The sequence below is a fragment of the Ogataea parapolymorpha genome, chromosome VII (assembly GCF_000187245.1).
Source record: "Ogataea parapolymorpha DL-1 chromosome VII, whole genome shotgun sequence".
Classification (NCBI taxonomy): Eukaryota; Fungi; Ascomycota; class Pichiomycetes; order Pichiales; family Pichiaceae; genus Ogataea; species Ogataea parapolymorpha.
The window spans coordinates 466,992-485,849 of NC_027860.1; the positions used below are offsets into that span (position 1 = coordinate 466,992).

At 54.2% G+C, this 18,858-nt stretch overlaps 10 protein-coding genes across 10 annotated transcripts; 5 read left to right on the top strand and 5 right to left on the bottom strand.

Moving 5' to 3' along the window:
• Positions 1 to 68: 68 nt before the first annotated feature.
• Positions 69 to 2,876, bottom strand: HPODL_02649 (Bud site selection protein BUD4; the record flags this gene model as incomplete). Its single annotated transcript, XM_014076961.1, has 1 exon — positions 69 to 2,876. The coding sequence occupies one exon, from the start codon at positions 2,874 to 2,876 to the stop codon at positions 69 to 71; it is 2,808 nt and encodes a 935-aa protein (XP_013932436.1).
• Positions 2,877 to 3,508: 632 nt separating this feature from the next.
• HPODL_02650 (Glutamine synthetase) lies at positions 3,509 to 4,630 on the top strand (the record flags this gene model as incomplete). The annotated part of the gene is made up of 1 exon (XM_014076962.1): positions 3,509 to 4,630. The coding sequence occupies one exon, from the start codon at positions 3,509 to 3,511 to the stop codon at positions 4,628 to 4,630; it is 1,122 nt and encodes a 373-aa protein (XP_013932437.1).
• A 182-nt stretch (positions 4,631 to 4,812) lies between these two features.
• Positions 4,813 to 5,613, bottom strand: HPODL_02651 (uncharacterized protein; the record flags this gene model as incomplete). Its single annotated transcript, XM_014076963.1, has 1 exon — positions 4,813 to 5,613. The coding sequence occupies one exon, from the start codon at positions 5,611 to 5,613 to the stop codon at positions 4,813 to 4,815; it is 801 nt and encodes a 266-aa protein (XP_013932438.1).
• A 150-nt stretch (positions 5,614 to 5,763) lies between these two features.
• HPODL_05336 (uncharacterized protein) lies at positions 5,764 to 7,002 on the top strand (the record flags this gene model as incomplete). The annotated part of the gene is made up of 1 exon (XM_014076964.1): positions 5,764 to 7,002. The coding sequence occupies one exon, from the start codon at positions 5,764 to 5,766 to the stop codon at positions 7,000 to 7,002; it is 1,239 nt and encodes a 412-aa protein (XP_013932439.1).
• Positions 7,003 to 7,053: 51 nt separating this feature from the next.
• On the top strand, positions 7,054 to 8,452 carry HPODL_02652 (uncharacterized protein; the record flags this gene model as incomplete). Its single annotated transcript, XM_014076965.1, has 2 exons — positions 7,054 to 7,074; positions 7,109 to 8,452. The coding sequence occupies 2 exons, from the start codon at positions 7,054 to 7,056 to the stop codon at positions 8,450 to 8,452; spliced, it is 1,365 nt and encodes a 454-aa protein (XP_013932440.1).
• Positions 8,453 to 8,539: 87 nt separating this feature from the next.
• HPODL_05337 (eukaryotic translation initiation factor 5) lies at positions 8,540 to 9,685 on the top strand (the record flags this gene model as incomplete). The annotated part of the gene is made up of 1 exon (XM_014076966.1): positions 8,540 to 9,685. The coding sequence occupies one exon, from the start codon at positions 8,540 to 8,542 to the stop codon at positions 9,683 to 9,685; it is 1,146 nt and encodes a 381-aa protein (XP_013932441.1).
• A 57-nt stretch (positions 9,686 to 9,742) lies between these two features.
• Positions 9,743 to 12,316, bottom strand: HPODL_02653 (Protein JSN1; the record flags this gene model as incomplete). The annotated part of the gene is made up of 1 exon (XM_014076967.1): positions 9,743 to 12,316. One exon carries the CDS (start codon positions 12,314 to 12,316, stop codon positions 9,743 to 9,745), a length of 2,574 nt encoding a protein of 857 aa, XP_013932442.1.
• A 299-nt stretch (positions 12,317 to 12,615) lies between these two features.
• HPODL_02654 (uncharacterized protein) lies at positions 12,616 to 13,305 on the top strand (the record flags this gene model as incomplete). Its single annotated transcript, XM_014076968.1, has 1 exon — positions 12,616 to 13,305. One exon carries the CDS (start codon positions 12,616 to 12,618, stop codon positions 13,303 to 13,305), a length of 690 nt encoding a protein of 229 aa, XP_013932443.1.
• A 12-nt stretch (positions 13,306 to 13,317) lies between these two features.
• Positions 13,318 to 15,408, bottom strand: HPODL_02655 (F-box protein component of the SCF ubiquitin-ligase complex; the record flags this gene model as incomplete). The annotated part of the gene is made up of 1 exon (XM_014076969.1): positions 13,318 to 15,408. The coding sequence occupies one exon, from the start codon at positions 15,406 to 15,408 to the stop codon at positions 13,318 to 13,320; it is 2,091 nt and encodes a 696-aa protein (XP_013932444.1).
• A 250-nt stretch (positions 15,409 to 15,658) lies between these two features.
• HPODL_02656 (uncharacterized protein) lies at positions 15,659 to 18,520 on the bottom strand (the record flags this gene model as incomplete). The annotated part of the gene is made up of 1 exon (XM_014076970.1): positions 15,659 to 18,520. The coding sequence occupies one exon, from the start codon at positions 18,518 to 18,520 to the stop codon at positions 15,659 to 15,661; it is 2,862 nt and encodes a 953-aa protein (XP_013932445.1).
• Between the last annotated feature and the right edge of the window lie 338 nt (positions 18,521 to 18,858).

Sequence of the window (18,858 nt, forward strand, 5' to 3'; positions counted from 1 at the left end):
TGCGCCGCACACCGGACCCCCGGTCGGCACCCTGTCCGCGGGGAGAAAACAAGAAAAAAAGCTGTTTATTAAGTACACTTGGTCAGCATTTGCTTGACCCACGGCTGACGCCGGAAAGAGTTTCTGGCCGCCACTGCCTCCAGCAAGTTCACCCACTCTGTCTTCTCGCGCTTGCTGTCGCAGCCAAAGTAGATCGTCTCGCCGTTCGCAAACCGCAGCCGAAAAGCGTCGTTCAGCAGCAACCGGTCGCTATACACACGTCTGCCGTTCTGGCCGTCTGGAGCCGTCTTTCCCACGTACTCGACGTCCACGACGCGCCGCAGGTTTATCCGCGCACGCAGCTTCTTGGTGGTCTCGTGGTGCGCGCTCAGGTCGTAGCCGTCGAGCTTGAAAAAACGACGCGTCCAAGCGTCGATGTCGCCGCCCTCCTGGTACATGTAGCCCTCATGGCGCGTGGCAAGCGTGCTGCGAACCTGCTCGACCTGCTCGTACGCGCTCTTGATGCTTGTCGGCAGCGTTTCGTGCTCGCTGGTGCGAGGAACAAATAGCATGTTGAAATCGATCGCACACACTTTGTGCGGCGCAGCAGACTTGCCGCCCACGGTCTTCCACTCGTTCAGCCCGTCCAGCTTGAAGATCTTGGACTCGCACGTGACGTGCTCCTTGAAGTTGTCGAACGAGATCTTGAGCTTTGCAAACGAGCCGTCGGGAGCCACCGTGTGCTCGAGCGGGTCCTTTTCCGCCGGCCGGGTCACGTATCGCGTCGATGTGACGATATCTTTGAATCCGAGCAGTTTCGCAAGCTTGTTCTTCGGCTTTGCTTTGCGCTTCTCCACCACCTCCACCAGCTGGTCCTTGGGCTTATCATACCGCAGCTTGAGCGTGAGCACGATCTCGAGCGACGCGCCGACGACGAGCTCGAACTCCTTGTTCACCGGCACAAACTGCGCGGACTCGATCGGGAAATAGTCTGTCGTGAGCCGATGGATCGAGTTGTCGAGCACTATCTGGAATTGCGCGTTGCGCCGGCCCAGCTCGGGCAAGTTCAGCTCCCGCACAGCCATCACGCGCAGGAAAAACCGGCCCTGCTCGCCCAGAACGAGCGGCGCCGGCTCGTCGACTTTCGTCGACGACGACAGCGCAGAGCTCACCCGCTTGGCAGCTGACTGGATCGAGCTGATGCGCGAGTTCATCTGCTCATCGGTCAGCGTGCCCAGCGGCGCGCGACTCGTCAGTCCACGCCGTGCAACAGGCACCAGGTCGCCGTATTTCGGTGCTGTCTGGCCCGTGGCAATCGACAAGTCAGGCACGATCGCCGACGCCTTGTCGTCTGTCACTTCGCTACGCGCGTCGCTCACCTGGACGCGTTGCTCCAGGTGCGGCCCGTTGCTCTCGAGCGTCAGCTTGCTGTTGGCTTCCTTGACCTGGAACTCGTCGCTGGTCATTTTCTTGAGAATCATGAGCTGCTCCACCTCGTTCGCAGACATCCGCGGAATCTGGACGCTTTCGTTGTCGACCTTGGCAGAAACAGGCTTTCTGCTGAGTGTTCCGCGCCGCCACACGTTGGAGAGCGTTTCTGCGTTGGCAGCAGGCGTGATAACCGGTTGCACGCGCGTCTCTGGCTCCCAGGCCTCGATTTCCCGCAGAAACGAGTCCTCGCCGTCCTGGAGCAGGTCTGAGAGATTGATCGAGTCGAGCGACATTTTCGAAGTCTCGGTGTCCTGGATGGAATCCAGCGGGTTGCGGAATGTTCTTTCAAGAGACACCTCTGGAGCGGCAAAGCTGGCGTGGCTGGACGCTTGGTCTCCTGTTTTTTGCTCTTCTTTCTGCTCCTCCTGCTCCTCCTGCTCCTCCTGCTCCTCTTCCTCGTCGTCCGCCTCGTTGTCGTCCCTCGCAAGCAGCGGATTGCTGATTTTGATCTCCTTGAAATGGTCCTTGCTCACCACGTACTTCTTCGGGTCGCAGACGCTCTGGAACGACGGCTGGGTCTTGTGCACTTTCTGGAAGTCTTGCTGCGTCGACCAGATGGCCAGAATGTCTTCGGGCTCCGCCGACTCGGCAGACGAGACGCGTTTCTGCGGCTGTGCGATTTCAGGGCCTTCAAACGACTCGTACAGATCGTCCACAAACGGGGCCGCCTTGGGGCCGTGCTCGCTCTCGTGCGTCTGCATTGTGTCGTCGGCCGTCTCGTCGACGATATCGACCGTCGCGTCGCTGTCTGGTTCCGACCCGCGGTCGCTCGAGCTGCCCTCCTCGGCAGAAACGAAATCGTTCTCGCTCAAAGAGGCGGTGCTCTGCAAAGAGACGTGGCGAGGGTTATTATGTGGGGCGGGTCTGGTTTTGTGGATGGAGAGCGAGCTGACAGAATTGGCGCGGGAGTGCGTTGGCTGTTCGGGTGAGGCATTCTGTAGTTGCTGGCGCAGGTTCTTCTGAGGACTGCCGGGCCGTTTCTCGTCGACGGCGATGGTTCTTTCGGAGTCTGCCGACGTGCTGGACCGCGCCGACGGCGAGTCCCACAAATTGGCCGCTGCGGACGGCAGATTGGGCATCGACTTGACGGAATAGTCCGACTCGGACGGTTTCAAGGCAGGCAGTGGTCTGTCAAACAGCTCGTCTGGCCCGATTTCTGGCTCAAAGGCGAGCACCGACTTTTTGATGGGGCTCTGTTCAAGAGCACGGGGGCCATTAAAGACGGGGGTTTCTTTTGTGCTCGAATTGATGTTGTTTTTGTCGATGTTTACATCCTCAATTTGTAAGGGCTCGGTGGTGGGAGAAGACGATAGGTTCGGGTTTTGTGGAGCCTGCGAGCTGATTTCTCGCAAGAGCTCGTCGACCGACTGGTTGGCCAGTTTGAAAATGTCGTCCGTAGAGGTCATAACAGTGAAATATAGGGGCTTTTCGAAATATATATGTTCAGTGTTTTTCTCTTTCCAAAAGAGGAAGAAAAACGAGTGTCGACGAGAGGTATGGGTTTTTTTCTCGACGCAAAGTCGTTCGCGACTGGCTTGTCGACCGTGTCGACGCGAAATGGGTTAATCGCCAATGATAAAGCACAGATATGTAACGCGCCGAAATAGGCAGTTGAATGCATGGCGTCGGGCAATTACAATCGCCCGCTGCACCACAGGACTCCCCCCAACCAGGATGGAAAGCAGGCCAGAGAAGCGGTCGAATGACAAAAAAAATGGGCGTTATCATCTTTTCTTTTTCGCGTCTGCAGAATAGGGCCACAAGATTCACAGCTTTGGAGCGAGGATAGAGGCGGTTGCCGGGCTCCATTCTCGGCCAATAGGGAGCCTACTAGCGCGCAAGCCTTATGGTCCCTGTTTCCGGATCCACCTTTAGGCCATTTCCGTTCTCCCTTCCCTATTCCGCAAGCAATAAAAAGGTCGTGTGCATATGCCACTTATTTCCAACAGCTAACAGAAATTTGCAGTCGTATAAAAATAACTTGTTATCCGCTACAACGAGATAATTTAGCTCACTCCCCCTTCTCAAACAAACAATAATGGTTCAAGAAATCTCGATTTTGGAACACACCAACATCCTGTCCAAGTATTTGGATCTGGATCAGCGTGGAAAGATCGTCGCCGAATACGTCTGGATCGATAGTTCCGGAGAAACGAGATCCAAGGGCAGAACCCTGTCCAAAAAAATCACCGACGTGTCCCAGCTGCCAGAGTGGAACTTTGACGGCTCCTCCACTGGCCAGGCTCCCGGCGACAACTCGGATGTCTACCTCAGACCCGTCGCCTACTACCCAGACCCATTCAGAAAGGGCGATAACATCATTGTCCTTTGTGAGTGCTGGAACAACGACGGAACCCCAAACAAGTTCAACCACAGACACGAGTGCAACAAGCTCATGACCGCCCACGCTTCCGAACAGATCTGGTTTGGTCTTGAACAGGAGTACACTCTCTTGGACCCTGTGGACGGCTCTATCTATGGCTGGCCAAAGGGAGGTTTCCCAGCTCCACAAGGACCATACTACTGTGGTGTGGGTACCGGAAAAGTGTATGCCAGAGACGTGATCGAGGCGCACTACAGAGCCTGCTTGTACGCCGGCGTTACCATCTCTGGTATCAACGCCGAGGTCATGCCTTCCCAGTGGGAGTTCCAGGTCGGACCATGTGAGGGAATTAAGATGGGAGACGAGCTCTGGATCGCCAGATACCTGCTCAACAGAGTTGCTGAGGAGTTTGGTGTCAAGGTGACGTTCCATCCAAAGCCACTGAAGGGAGACTGGAACGGTGCTGGTTGCCACACCAACGTCTCCACTGCCTCGATGAGAAAGCCTGGCGGAATGAAGGCCATCGAGGAGGCCATCGAGAAACTGTCCAAGAGACACAAGGAGCACATTGCTCTTTACGGTTCCGACAACGATCTCAGACTCACCGGTCGCCACGAGACCGCCTCCATGGAGAGCTTCTCGTACGGTGTTGCCAACAGAGGTGCCTCTGTCAGAATCCCAAGATCTGTCCAGGCCGAGGGCTACGGATACTTTGAGGACAGAAGACCGGCTTCCAACATCGATCCTTACCTGGTTACGGGTATCATGGTCGAGACTGTTTGCGGCTCCATTCCAGACGCAGACATGACCAAGGAGTACCAAAGACAGTCCGCTTGAGGGTGAAAAAGAAATAGTGTAAACGATAAAAGTAGATAATGAAGAGTCATTAAGAGTAATTTCCGGTTTCCGTGGTTTTTTTTCTTACAGGAATAAATGACTCTGCGCGATTAAAAATTTTAATATATTTTACGCCCCGATAAGCTGCTTGCGGTGCAAGGATGTGTATATATGTGCTGGGACTATGCTAAGTATGGCGAGGTTTCGCCGCCGTAGTGTTCGTCGTCCGAGAACTCAGACTCGTTGTCCGGTTCGGATGCGTGAAAGAGATTGAGAGAGGACCTGAACTTCGGAATCAGCGGCGAGTTTTCGGCTTTCTTCTGTCTCATAAGTTTTTTGAGCTTCGAGTGTTCCTCGTTTCTGAAGCTTGTAGCTCTATTCTGTAAATCCAAAAGCCACTTCTCGTTCTCTTTATTCAGGTTTTCGATGAACGATTTTCCCTTATTCAGCAGGTCGTTCGCATTGATGTTGCTGCTGAAATTGCTTGTAAAAGTGTTGAGTGTCTTTGTCAGCTGTGTATATGGCTCTTGGTTGAGTTTCTCGGTCCGCGGAGCAAAATTGATGATGGACTGTTTCTTTGCCAATTTCCTTTCCTCGGGGATATCCATCAATTTTCTGCACTCCAGCTCCAAGTTCCTAACCTCTGACTCGACCGACTCCAGCTCCTCCCTCAATTCGAGCGCCTTGCGCTGTTTCGATGCGAGCTGGAACATAAGCGTGTTTAGCTCTTCAGTCCTTCCGTGGGCCTCTTTCACATTTTCCTCAATCGGAATGTAGATTGGCAGACCCTGCTTGTCGGCCTCGTCGTCTGGGCTGTGCTTGTCCGAGCTCTGGCGCAGTGCAAATTTGATTAGCCCCGTGCTTTCGCTGATGACTCGCTCTTTCAACGGTCTGTCGGAGCCGACAATTGTCGCTCCGTTCAGCTGGTTTAGATGCGATCCAGACAATATGGACAGCGACTGTTTTTTGCGCAGCTGGCTCATGCTTCAGCTTTTTGCGGCCCGTGCTCGTTTTAAGTTCTGCGAGTAATGCTCCCAAACCGGCAATATCAAAATAAAAATCCTTAAAATTTCACTAAATAATTTATATGTTGGCTGTGCTGAAAAGTAATAAACCACTAATTCTGACAGTTGATGTCGTACCTGGAATTTCTCGGGCTGTTGCGGACGGCCATTTTCTCCCACAATGGCCCGCTCGTGGCATCGTCGATCTCGTATCTGCTCCAGCCAGAAGTGCTCCAGAAAAAGGCGGACTACCACACTTTTCTCGCCTCGATGCCGCCCGTCAGCATGCTCCAAATGCCGGACACAGACCTCCAGGCCAGCTGGGCCGACCTCGTAAAGGCGTACGTGCTGGTGATAAAAGCTTTTCTGGTCGACTCCGACCTGGAAGCCGCCATTGAGCAGGCCATCAATATGGTCCTGTCTCTGGTGCGAATCGCGCAAAAAGAGGACGGCTGGATCTGTTTGCCGCTCATGACAGCCACATCGGAGCTGCGCCAGCTCGGATGCATGTACTGGAACATGAAGAACGGCGAAATAACTCTGAAAAACGATACTGTGCCGCTCGACGAAAGACTCGTGGACGTACTGCAAAAACCGTTCAAAACGTGTCTCACAGACAAGTCTGACACGCTTGCGCGGTCCAAGAAACAGTACGTGTATTTTTTCGCCAACGAGGTGCTGCGTTGCTACTTCAAATTCGCCAAGTACGAGGCTGCCTCCAATTTGTCCAAAGTGCTCAGCAAGGCGCCCAATCTGCCCGCACTGGACCGTTCGCCGAAATCTCACCTGGTCAATTTCCACTACTACAACGGCCTGGTGTGCTGTATGAATGACGATCTCGTCGCCGTCAACAAACACATGACTGCTGCGCTAACTCACTGTCCCAAGGAAAGCATCAAACAGCAGCAGCTTATACTCGTTGTACTGCTGCCAATCAAGTTCCTGATTGAAAAGAGACTGCCTGGAGCCGAGCTTTGGGCGCGGTATCCGCAATTGCAGGTTTTTTACAACCTTTTCCACAGTCTCAAGGCGGGCGATCTAGCCGGCTTCGACGAGGAATTGGCGATGCTGCAGGGCCTGCTGCTCAGGAAAAAGCTGTACTCCATATACCTGCGACTGCGGCCCTTTATTGAGCTGCGGCTGGCCCGCAAGGTTTTCGCGGTGACGCAGAGCCACCAGCTCAAACTAGAGGACCTGCAACGCGGGTTCGAGCTGAGCGCGGGCCGGCCGTACGCGTTGGACGAGGTCGAGAGCCGGCTGGCAAACCTGATCGCACAGGGCCTCGTCAAGGGCTACATCTCGCACGGCAATAAAGTGGCCGTGCTCAGCAAGAAGGACCCGTTTCCAAAACTGGTTACCCGGACGTAGAGCCGAAGTGCAGCCAAAAACGAGATTTCAAATATCTGTAAAATAGAATAAATGACAGTGGAGCTTCAATTGGTAAGTCCGCCATTCTTTTCCTACTGACCGGTAGTCGCAGTTCAGACTCGAAGGAGACACCATCAACGACATTGTCTCGAACGCGCGCACCCGTGCAATCGGCTGGGACAGCTGTGTCCGTGCAGACTACCTCACCGTCGAGGAGGCGGACTGTCTCAAGAAAGTGGCCGGGTTTACGGACGTGCGTGAGAAAACCAACTACATACTCAAGAACGCAGACTTCTACTCCACCAAGATTATTTCGCTGCTTGCAAAGGCGCCCCACGACGACATTGTGCGGTTTGTTCTTGTTTCTCTGATAGACACGATGGTGGCCCCAAAGTCGACTTTTTCAAGGAACATTCTAAGCATTGCGCATCTGGACGCGTCACTTCCGTACCAGCCGCTGATCAAGCTGCTGGGCTCGAACGACGAGTCGATCAAGCTGAGCTCCTCGTACGTGCTGACTCTGCTGCTGATCGACGACAGCGAGTCGCACGACGGCCAGGAGAAGGTGCTGCGGCCGCTGTTTGACTTTTTGTCGGTCCGGCTGCTCAGCTCGACAAAACTGGATCTCAACTTCTTCTCTATCCAGCTTCTGAAGGAGCTTCTCACCATTAAGCAATATAGAACGTTCTTCTGGGAAAACCACGAGACGCTGTTCCCGCCGCTGCTCAAGGTGTTCACCGAGAGACGCGGCGAGTTGCAGATGAAATACTACGCGACAATGTCGATCTGGCTATTGACATTCATCCCGCAGGCGCTCGAGGACATCGAGACGCAGTACCCGGAGCTCGTGGGCACGCTGTATGTGGTTGCCAAGGACGCGGTGAAGGAGAAGATTGTGCGGCTTGCCATTAGCTCGTTGCTGAACTTGTTGAGCTTGAAAAAGGACCGCGACCAGCTGGTGAAACAGTTTTTGCTGGTGAAGGGCCTGGAGATCACCAAGCAGCTCATTGAGCGGAAATGGGCCGACGAGGAGCTAAAAACCGACCTTGAGACGTTGCTGGAGATCCTCAACGAGGCCGTGACCACGCTCACCACGTTTGACGAGTACGCGAACGAGCTCAGAACCAAGAAGCTCAATTGGTCGCCATCGCACAAGTCGGAGGAGTTCTGGATCGAGAACGTGGACAGGTTCAAGGAGAACAACTGGAAGCTGCTGAAAGAACTGCTGCAGCTGCTGGACGCGTCGACAGACCCAGAACAGACGTATCTGAACCAGGCGATCGTGTGCTACGACGTGAGCCAGCTGATCAAGGTGGCGCCGGAGGTGGTGAAGGTGCTGGATCGGATCGGGGCCAAGGCGAAGATTATGTCGCTGATGAGCAGCGCAAACACCAACGTCAAGTTCGAGGCATTGCGCACGACACAGCAGCTTGTAGCACGCTCGTTGTAGGTGCGTCGATCGACGCGATGAAAAATAGTCCGAATAAATAAATGCACATTAAATGAAAATCAAAAAACTAAAATTTTTCAACCTGCCATGTCTCTAATCAACATCTGTAGAGAGAACAATGACCCGTTCTACCGGTACAAGATGCCGGCCATCCAGGCCAAGACAGAGGGCCGTGGAAACGGTATCAAGACGAACGTTTTGAACGCCGCGGATGTTGCGCGGGCGCTGGCGCGACCAACGGCATACGTGATCAAGTTCTTTGGGTTTGAGCTCGGTGCGCTCACCAACATCGACGAGGAAAAGGAGAAATTTGTGGTGAACGGGCAGCACGATGCGGGCAAGCTGCAGGACGTGCTGGACAACTTCATCAACCGATTTGTGCTGTGTCCGTCGTGCAAGAACCCAGAGACAGAGCTGGTCATCACCAAAGACGACAACGTCATGAGAGACTGCAAGGCGTGCGGTAAGGTGACGAGCTGCGACCCGCGCCAGAAGCTGGTGACGTACATTCTCAAGAACCCGCCACCGAAGAAGAGCAAAAAGTCCGGAACCGCGTCCGCGAACGTTGGCGGTGGCGGCACCAAGATCGCTGAGATTGCTGAGAAACAGAAACAGTCGCAGGACGAGGACGTCGACGCAGTGCCGTTCGACGGCGACGCACCTCCATCGCAGAAGATCGAGGTAAAGGACGAGGAATGGGCCGTCGATATGTCGGAGGAGGCCGTCAAGGCGCGTGCCAGAGAGCTGGAGGGACTGACGCTGAGTTCCGACACCTTGGACAAGTACGAGGAGTTTGGCGAGTGGCTGCTGCAAGACGAGTTGCCCGACGACGTGGAGATCTTCAAAAAGGGCTCCGAAATGGGCATCATCGGCGACACCAAGACGATCGAGGTTCTGGCACAGGTGCTGTTTGACGAAAATATTGTGGACGAAATAGAGGAGCACAAGGGCCTGCTGGGCAAGCTGGTGACTACAGACAAGCACGAGATGTCGCTGCTGGGCGGAATCGAGAGAATGATCGGCTTGAAACACCCTGAACTTGTCAAGATCGTGCCCAAGGTGTTGATGGCCCTGTACGATAACGATTTGGCCTCTGAGGACGTGATTAGAAACTGGGGGACGCACGTGAGCAAGAAGTTTGTGCCGAAGGAGACGTCCAAGAAGGTCCGCAAGGCCGCCAAGCCGTTCCTCAAGTGGCTCGACGAGGCCGAGGAGGAAAGCGACGAGGAATAACTCACAGCTACGTAGCTAACATTCATAATGTTTCATTACTGTATCATGGCACAAGGCCTAAAAAAAGAGCTGCTGCTCCTGCCCCAGAGAGAGCTTCTCAAGCTGCTGGCGCAGGATCAGGTCGTAGTCGACGTCCGCGCTGCTGCTGTTGCTCGTCGCCGGCGTCGGGTACTTGTCGTTGGCAGAATTGGAGCGCGACCGCGACGACCGCTTCTTGCGCGCGGCACTTGACGTGCGCTGGTGCGTCTTCAGCCCCACCTCCTCGTACAGCCGCTTGTACTGGTGTCCGCTGAGATTGGGGTCCTGCAGAACGTGCCGGACACGAGAACTCATGTGGCGGCGCAAATCTGCATCGACAGACGGCGTAGATAGCACTTTGTACACGAACGTGGACCCGTTCGAGGTCTTGTCGCTCAGGATGTGGCGCAGCGTGTCGAGCGGCTGTGCCGCGTCCTCGTAATCCAGCACGTCGTCGCCGAAAATGCGCATCAGGATCAGGTCCCGCGGCTGCAGACTGCCCCGGTAGTTGAGCAGCTTCAGCACGCTCAGATTGCCCACTTTCGAGCAGCAAACCTTGACAAAGTCCAGTCCGTCGTCCCGCTTCTCCTGCAACAAGATTCTCGTCAGCATCAGGTGCCGGTCGTCGATGATCTGGCACGTGTCGAGGAACCACGTGATCAGGATCGAGCCGTTGGAGTCGCCAACGAGTTCCCAAAACCACGTCAAAACACACGTGGCGATGGCGACAATCGTCTCGCGGCTCACGCTCTCGCTCTCGAGACATGTCCGCACAGCCCGGGCACCGAACCTGTTTTTGGACAGCTCCAGAAACGTGCTGAGCATCGCCTCCGAGATGAAGTCGTTGTACGGAGCACCAAACTTGAGAACTCCGTGGATCACGTAGTTGGCGTACTGGTCGTTGAACAGCTGTGTGCAGTACGGCTTGACAGCCTCCGAAACCATCCACTTCTCTCTGTCTGTCGCAATGGTGTTGATGATTTTCTGTGCCGCCCAGGTGCCGTTCTTGTGCGCACCTGTCTGTGCAAAATACGGCGTCAGCTTTTTGATCATGGAGTCTCTGATTGGCACATCGCAGACCTCAAACAACTTTTGCACAATGGTATTGCCCAAGTAGTCGGATGCGAGCTCCGGAAGCTCGTTGTGCATTGCTAAGGCCAGCTCCTCGATCTCGAGTTTCGACAGGTGGTTTCCGTCCAGCTGTTTCCTGATCTCTCTCAGTTTCGGGGTATCAAAGTGTCTCACAGCAGCGGGCTCAGGCATTTTTCCCAGGTCGGACTTGCGCACGCTCGGGTAGTTTAGGGCCTTGTTGATGATGATATTAAGATGCAATCTCTCGCTTGGCGTGAGGTTAATTTTCTGGAGAAGGACGTTCAGCGACGACTGGAAAATGAAAAACTTGTCGTTCAGGATCGTCATTTTTGAGCTCCCGCTTAGCAGCTCGTCCTTCTCGCCATTAGTAGATGTGGTTGGCACGTTAACAGGTGACTTTGGCTTGTCGTTGAGCGACAAGATCTTGGCAAACGATACTATGCAGCTCAGCCCCGGAATCAGCTCTTGGTAGTTCATCTTGGATTTGCACGTCATGGCACTTTCCACGTCGGCGAACTCCGCAATGGCCACCAGGTCGGCGTTCTCGGTACAGGTCACGATCCGAACAGAAATCATTGGGCCGAACTGGCTGAGCATTTTGTAAAAGTTCATGGAGTTGGTGAAATTTGTGTCGCTGGGGATGTTGATGAACAACAGCGTGTTGGTTGGCCCCAAAGACGGGTTCGTGTGGGTGGAGGTGATGGAGATACACGCTTCTGGCAGGTTATCCTGCAACTTTGGCATAGGTGAGGGATGAGGGAAGACAGCGCTGGTGTGGGAACGCGGTCTGGCGGCCGGATCGTCCAAAATTCCAAACGGAACCGGCGAAATTAGCTCCTCTTTGATCGGAGTGTACTGCTGCAGAAACACCTTCTCTGACGGGTTGAACATGGCATTGTTGGCCGAGTACGACCGCAGTCTATTAGTGGAATTGATTGGAGGGGTCGTAGGCACCGCACTCGACACGCTGGCCGACAGGATCGAGTCGAGGTCGATGTTGAGCTGCGGAACCTGGAGCGAGGTGTTGTTGGCGTTCGGCTCCTGGGGAACCTGCAAAAACGTCGAGCCGGCGTCCTGCTGGTCAGACCAGATGCTGCTCTGGATGGACGACGACCGGATCCGAGACTGTGCGGGCTGGCTGAGGAAGTTTGGGTCCTCGTACACTGCGTTGAGCCCGGGGCTGATGCTGACGTTGAGCGAGCTTGTTTCGGGCGGCATCAGCGGCGTGTTGGCCGTGCTCGCCGACGATACTTGTCCCGCGCTTGACACCAGCTTTGTGGGCAGTGTTCCGCTCCGATGTCTTGTGCGAATCCCCACGTTCGAAACCGAACTGACAGAACACGAGTTCAACGGATCGAGTGCCGGTGTTCCGAGCAGGCCATGCTCGGAGCCCAGGAAGCTGGACAGATCGATCGAAGCCGACCGCTGCTGCGCCCCGGCCGTCTTCGGGTCTTGCGGCGGTGTCAGTAGCACATTAGGGTTTTGTTGGAAATCTCCAAACAAAGGCAGACCTTGTTGCATTGGTTCGGTTTAATCTGTAAACACGCTGCTTGCTGGCAATTCTAGACGACTGATGCTGTGTGGACGCAAATCTAAACAAACTCGTTGGTTTCTAACTATTCTATAGGAGGCAACAGGATAGTTTGCTAAATGTCCAAATGTTCTTTTATGTATTTTGTTCAAAATTCCCTCTCTTTACCGGCCATGCCAAATTTTGTGGCGTAGACGCACGACCGTTTTCGGCGTAAGCCGGGGCAGCCCTGCCGGGAATAATTGTGGGGAAAAAAAATTCAAGCGCGCGCAGAGCTGATCCCGATCTCATGTCTTCTTCTTCTTGCTACGGCCGCTACGACGGCACTTTTGCTACGCCCTACGAGGAGCCGTCTAAATGGACGCCGCCCAGCATTTGCGACGGGCCACTGTCCGCAATGGCCGAGTTTTGCACGCTGAAAACCGCATGGAGACTGCTCAAGGTGACACCGCTGCTTCCCTCGCTGCCCTACGACTACACAGAACAGCGGGTCTATAGTCCGCGATTCAAGACGCTTAAGTTTACTGCCCAGCCACCAGAGCCAGTCGAAACACACGTTTCATACGCCAAAAAATTTTATTCCAGCTTTTATCAGAAAAGGACCAACTCGAGAATCCTCAATTCCATCGCCCTGCTGCGCAAAATCGACCCTGCTCGCCACACTGAACTTCGCCTCGTGGAGGACCACGTACAGGCGCTCGAGTTCGGCACGCCGCCGCCCAAAAACGTCGCGGGAACCGCCAAGCAAACGGCCAGACTGATCAACAGCCTGCGGCTGCTCAACCTCGAAAACACGCTCGAGAAAAACTACGGCCGCGACAGCGAGCCGTGTCTCATGGTGCAGGACCCGGACATCTGCAACGATATCTGGACTGAGCTCAACTTCCTGCGCACAAGCCTCGAGCCGATCTTGAACAGTCTCCTGTGTATTTCGGATATCCCCTCGTCAGACAGTGTAGAAAGCTTATATGGACATTAACACCGGGTTTCGTTATAAATCCTCCATCACCTCGTCGTCGTCGATCGTCTGGAACAGCTCTGTCTCCGGCGGCCGCAATTGCTGTCTGGGCTCGGGTCTGCCACGGAGCCCGGTATTGGCCTGGCGCACCCGCTGTGGATGGTGCGGGTGGTTCTGAAGCAATTGGAAAAATCTCTGGATGCGCGGAACGTGTTCGGCAGGAAGCCTCGTGAAAACACACCGGCCAAACAGCTCCAGATGCGTGCGCGGCACGTTCAGACCGTGGAACTCGTTGATGAAACGGTCCAGCGTGTCCACAAACACGCGCAGTCTTTCTCTCTGTATAGGGTCGGCGCTGAACAGGGCGCTATTGACGTCGTCGACGCCCTCGATCACCGCAGCAATGATATCTAGCAGCTCGGCAGCCTCTCTTTCTGGATCCTGGGGAGTCTCGAACAGCTGCAGCAGATGGTTGCGCAGCTGTGCGACTCCCTCACCGCTGAAAACGCAAAAGATGGATTTTTGATGCAAATTGAACTCCTGTGGAGGCTCACGGCAGAACTGGGTGATGTCCGGCCGCAGGAATTGAGACACTCCCGTGAGCGATATGTGTGTAAGTTTCGGACAGGCCTTGAGCAGCCTGTAGATAGGATATATGGTTAAATTCATGCAATAACTGAGATGGACACGCTCCAACGTGTCGTCGCTGTTTCTGGCGTTGTTGGCAAGAGCAAGAATGCCCTCGTCGGTGATCTGCGCGCACTTCACCAACCCGATCCGCCTCAGTCGGGGCAGCTGCGACAGCTCGTACACTGTCTCGTTGGTGAGCTGTGTGCAACATGCGAGGTCGATATACTGCAACCGGTAGCAGCTTTTTATGAGGTCTTTGGCTCCAAAGTCTGTGATGTTGCTGCAATGGCCGAGATGCACGTAGTGCAGGTTCTTGCCGAGCGTCGCGATGGCACGGAGCGACGCGTCGGTGATGGCCGTACACTTCGACAGCACCACGTTCCGCAGCTTCGGGGCCAGCTTAATGACCTTCTCGACGGCCCTGTCCGTAATGTTGAGGCATTGCGTGAAGTCAAGGATCCGCATCTTGTCCAGGCACAGCTGGGCGCCCGTCTTGGACTCAAAGCACTCGTACGTGATGTTTGCGTTTTTAGAGATTTTGAACTCTTTCAGAAACTCGAGTCTAGAGAATAAATTGTGCAGCGACTTGTTGGTCACCTTTTCGCAGCCATGCAGATCGATCTCGACGAGGTTCGGGCAGTGCGTGACCAGCTGGTCGACAACCTCATCGTCGACGTTGTTGCAGTCGCTCAGCTTGACCCGCTTAAGCAACGGACAGCTGTTGATCAGCGCCAGAACAGCCGTTTTCGAGACCTGGAAAGACCCTGGCGCATACAGACCCTGGAGCCGCTTGCAATTGTTGGCCAGCTCGTAGTATATGTCATCCTGGATGCCCTTGACACCCGTGAGGTCGATCGACTGCAGTCTGTGGCAGCCGCGTATTATCTCAGAAATGTGCTCGTGCGAGATGTTCGAGCAGTTGACGAGCGTGATCCTCTCCAAATGATTGGCCCCAGAAAACAGGCTCAGATACTCGTTGGTCACCAAATGCGGCACAAGCGAGAGATTCAGTCGCTTGATGTACTTTCTATAGTCCCAAGCCGTCTGTGTGCGTGGAATGGCCATCACCTTGCCCAGGCGTTCGAAAATGACCCGTGAAGAAATCCCCGGACGGAACCAGATCAACTCGATAATCAGATTCGCCCAGTACCGGCACGTCAGCGCCACAGAAATGAGATCCGACTTGGAGTTCAGGTACGAAAATATCACACAAAGAATCTCTGGCGGAAGAACTGCAATCGGACTGCGGATCCCGCTCGACGTGTAGCCCGACTCAGACGTGATCGAGCCGTTCCGCGCCCTCGACCGCAAAAGCAGCTTGCGCGCGTGCTGCTCGTTGTCTGTGTCCGGGTCGTTCATCTCCTCGTCGCTACCCGTGCCATCTGGGCCCGGAGCGCGCTCGTTCGACTTTCTAATGCTGATTCCAAGCGGATTGGAGCCCAAAGACGACATGGACCCCAACGATGAGCTGTTGGTGTTTGGTTGGTCAGACATGCTGAGAGCTTTGCCCGCAAGAGATTATCAGGTCACAACAAATCAGCAATCGACGGTATGGCACTCTGAGCTATCAGTTTGTATCTCTTGGGCGTATATATGCTGGATATAGCCTCAAATATGCTCAATCCCGACTGTGAAGTACAATCTTCCTTGTGTCGAATTCTCTATTTATCATTGACGCCATCAGACGGGAGTTTTTTTAGCATGGAAAAACACACCCGTACACCGCAGACGCGAAAAGATCTACCTAAAACACTACATCCTGATCGGTCTCGTCCACCACCGGCAGAGACTCCAGAACCTTCAGCGCACGCGCAGCGTCCTCGCGGAACCCGCTCACCATCTCGTCTGTCTTCTGTGCCACCAGTTTCGCCGCCTGGTCCGCCTGGTAGTTGATCCACTCTTTTAGAGTCATCTCGAGCTCTTCTTCGGGCATCTCCGCCACAAAGCCCGTCAGCTTGCCCTCCAGGTCGTCGTTTAGCGACTGGTAGTCCGAGTCTAGCAGTTCCTGAGTATACTTGATGGCCTCGTTGAATTCCTCCGTGTACGATCGCTTTTTGATTGGCTCCCAGAGCGGCCCTTTCCTCACCTCTGGAGTGCTCTGGTTCTCAGAAAGATGTTCAATGTTGAGCGACAGGTTGGAAGGGGAGGGGGCAGACTTAGCAGGCTCGCTGGAGCTACGCTGTAAGCTGTCTTCGCGTACGTTTTCCTGATCCTCAGATGCAACACGATTAGGCGACGAGTCCATGTCCTGTGCCGTTGGTTGGGGAACAGATTCTGCAGACACCGGCGGCAATTGTGCTGGCTCTGCGGCAACTTCAGAAACGAGTTCATCCTTTTGGTCCTCATCCTCTTTAGTGTTTTCTTCATGATTTGTGATTTGCTGCTCGTAGATCTGAGCACGCTCTCGGAAAATATGGCGTTCGTAAAGCGCGACCGGCTCACCAATCTCGGCAGGCTCTGAGGGCTTTGTAGCCGCATTTGTTTCCTGCTCTGTTTCCGGCCTTGATTCTTGGTCTGCTTTCTCAAAAGTCTTACCCTCAAAGTCCTTGCTTTCTGTGCTTGGGGTCTCTTTGAGCTTTCGTGCTCTTCGCTTCGCTCTTCTTCCAAACGAAAGCGGGTCATCTGACGATATGATACGCCCATCAACAATCCGTGAACGCACACGAATGTCCCTCGCAACCAGTGTTGTTGGAGAAACAGTTGGCACTCTGGAAAGCTCAGGCGCGGCCTTCTCGTCGTCAAGCAACACATCGTTTTCGTCGTCATCGTTGGGCTGCAGTTGCTCCTCTTCTATATGAATTGTTTCCTCGACTTTTGCTTCTTCCTCCTCTTTCGCCTCCTCTTCAATGCTTTCCATTCTATGTTCAACTTTAGGCTCCATCTCCTCCTCGGAGAAATCTGTCTCCACCAGCTCCTCCACGTATTTCTTAGGCTCTGGAGCCTCGTAAGCAGAGACTGTGCCCACGGGAGCTGACGACTGAACAGAATCCTCGGTCTCGCGCTCCTTGAGTTCTTTCCGGAGAGCCCTATCTTTCTTTTTCTTTTCCTTCTCCTTCTTCTTCTCTCTTTTCTCCTTCTTCCTCTTTTTCTCGGCCTGCTTTTCCTTCTCCTTCTCTGCCCTCTTGCGTTTGTGGTGTTTTCCGTGCTTTTCTTCGTGTTTCTTTCGCTTTTTAGAGGACAGATCCTCGGTCAGGTGTAGCTCCGGCTGCTGCTCCAGTTGCTGCTCTGGCTGCTGCTCTGGCTGCTTTTCGGGCTGTTGTACCGGCTCTGGAGTCTCTTTCATTATTATGTCATCACGAGTGCTTTCGTCAAGCATGTCCATACCGTCTGCAGGCCCCACAGGGTCCAGCTGCTTGATTTCACGCAAAGACTCCTCGATTCCCATGGGCACGCCCTGACTGTCGGGTACCTCCAGTTCTGGGATAGTAAAATCGGGAATATCTTCCATTGGCTCGTCTTCGGCGTGCTCATGTTCCTCTTTAATTGGTTCTGGCACGTTTTCTTCCACTGGCTCTGGAACAGATCCTAGTTTTCTCTCGGCCGCCTCTGGCGCCCGTTCGCCAAACGAAGACCGCGAACGGTTGAAGAAGGTGGAAGACCGTCGCGAATCCTCCACAAAGAAAAGATCTTCCAGCTCGTTCAGCGTGGACATCGGAATCTCAACAGGATCAGCCGCACCTTCAACGCTGTCATCTTCTATTATCTCTTCCTCCAATCGCACGTCGTCTAGCGCCGGCGCAGGCCGCTTGACTGGCTGCACAACTTCCATCTCTGGTGAATTAACAGCGTCTGCCTCCTTTGGTTCTGCCACCTTCTCGAGATCTCCAGCCTCCAGTTCTTCATTATTATCCGACTGGTGTTCAGCCTGTTCTTCCTTCTTCTGGCCCAACGCCTCCACATCTCCCCCCACATGCACCCCCTCTGGCAGCTCCTGTATCACCCGCTCAACAGAGACGTCTGAGATCTCCACCACATCCATGTTAACGTCGCTGGCCCTTCTAGAGTACACCCCACTGCGCCTTCGCCCTGCAAACACATAACAGTCGGGCTTGCGTTTGCGGTGCTCCTCTGCAACGTTATCGCCGGCCTCCCAACCCTCCAGACTCGTGCCGCAGTACATGCACGTGGTGGTATCGTCGCCCTTCTCGTACGAAGCGTAATAGAACCCGTTTTCGGCCAGCTCTCGACTGGATGGCATCTTCTTGTTCCGCTCGTGCGGCCAGCTCGCCAGCCTGAACGTCTGATGGCGTATGTCCGCCGAATCTTGTACGCTGGCAAATAAATCATTCTCGTCCCAGTCCAGGCCCTCACTCTCGTGCAAATGCCTGCTGCTGAGCACCCTAGAATACGGGCACTCTGGCGAATTCCGCAGATGGCGCACTGAGGGAGGCTCTGTTGCGCCCGGAGCCCACCCAAACTCTTTCACCTTGCAAGTGAAGCACCCGACTCTGTCCATGTGAGTCTTTGTAGGGTCGAAGTAAAAACCGTTGATCGCCATCGTCTCACCCGACGGCGTCGACAGGTGCCAATAGACCATCTCGCCGGCCTTATAGACACCATCGAAGGACGCCTCGCGCTCTTTCACGGAGACGTATTTCTTTCTCATACGCGAATAAAAATAAACAAACAAAGGAGAAGATATTTGATACGGAGTAAATATTGAAGAAATATATTTTGCGTGGGGGGGAAGAGGTGCTAGCTTGTGTCCTATCCAGGATAGTACACAGAGGAACGGCTCAGAGGGCCCAGATGTCTGCTCTGTGGGATTTCGTCAGTCAGCCAACGGTCCTGCCACAATTGTCCCGGCAGTACATCCCTAGCCTCCTTGCCAGTGCTCTCATGGCACACCAAATAGCAGGGCATTGTGCATCTGTGATTATCTCTGTCCCCCACTCTGCTACATGACAAAGGACAGCTTTTTTAACCTACTTAATTTAATTTAAT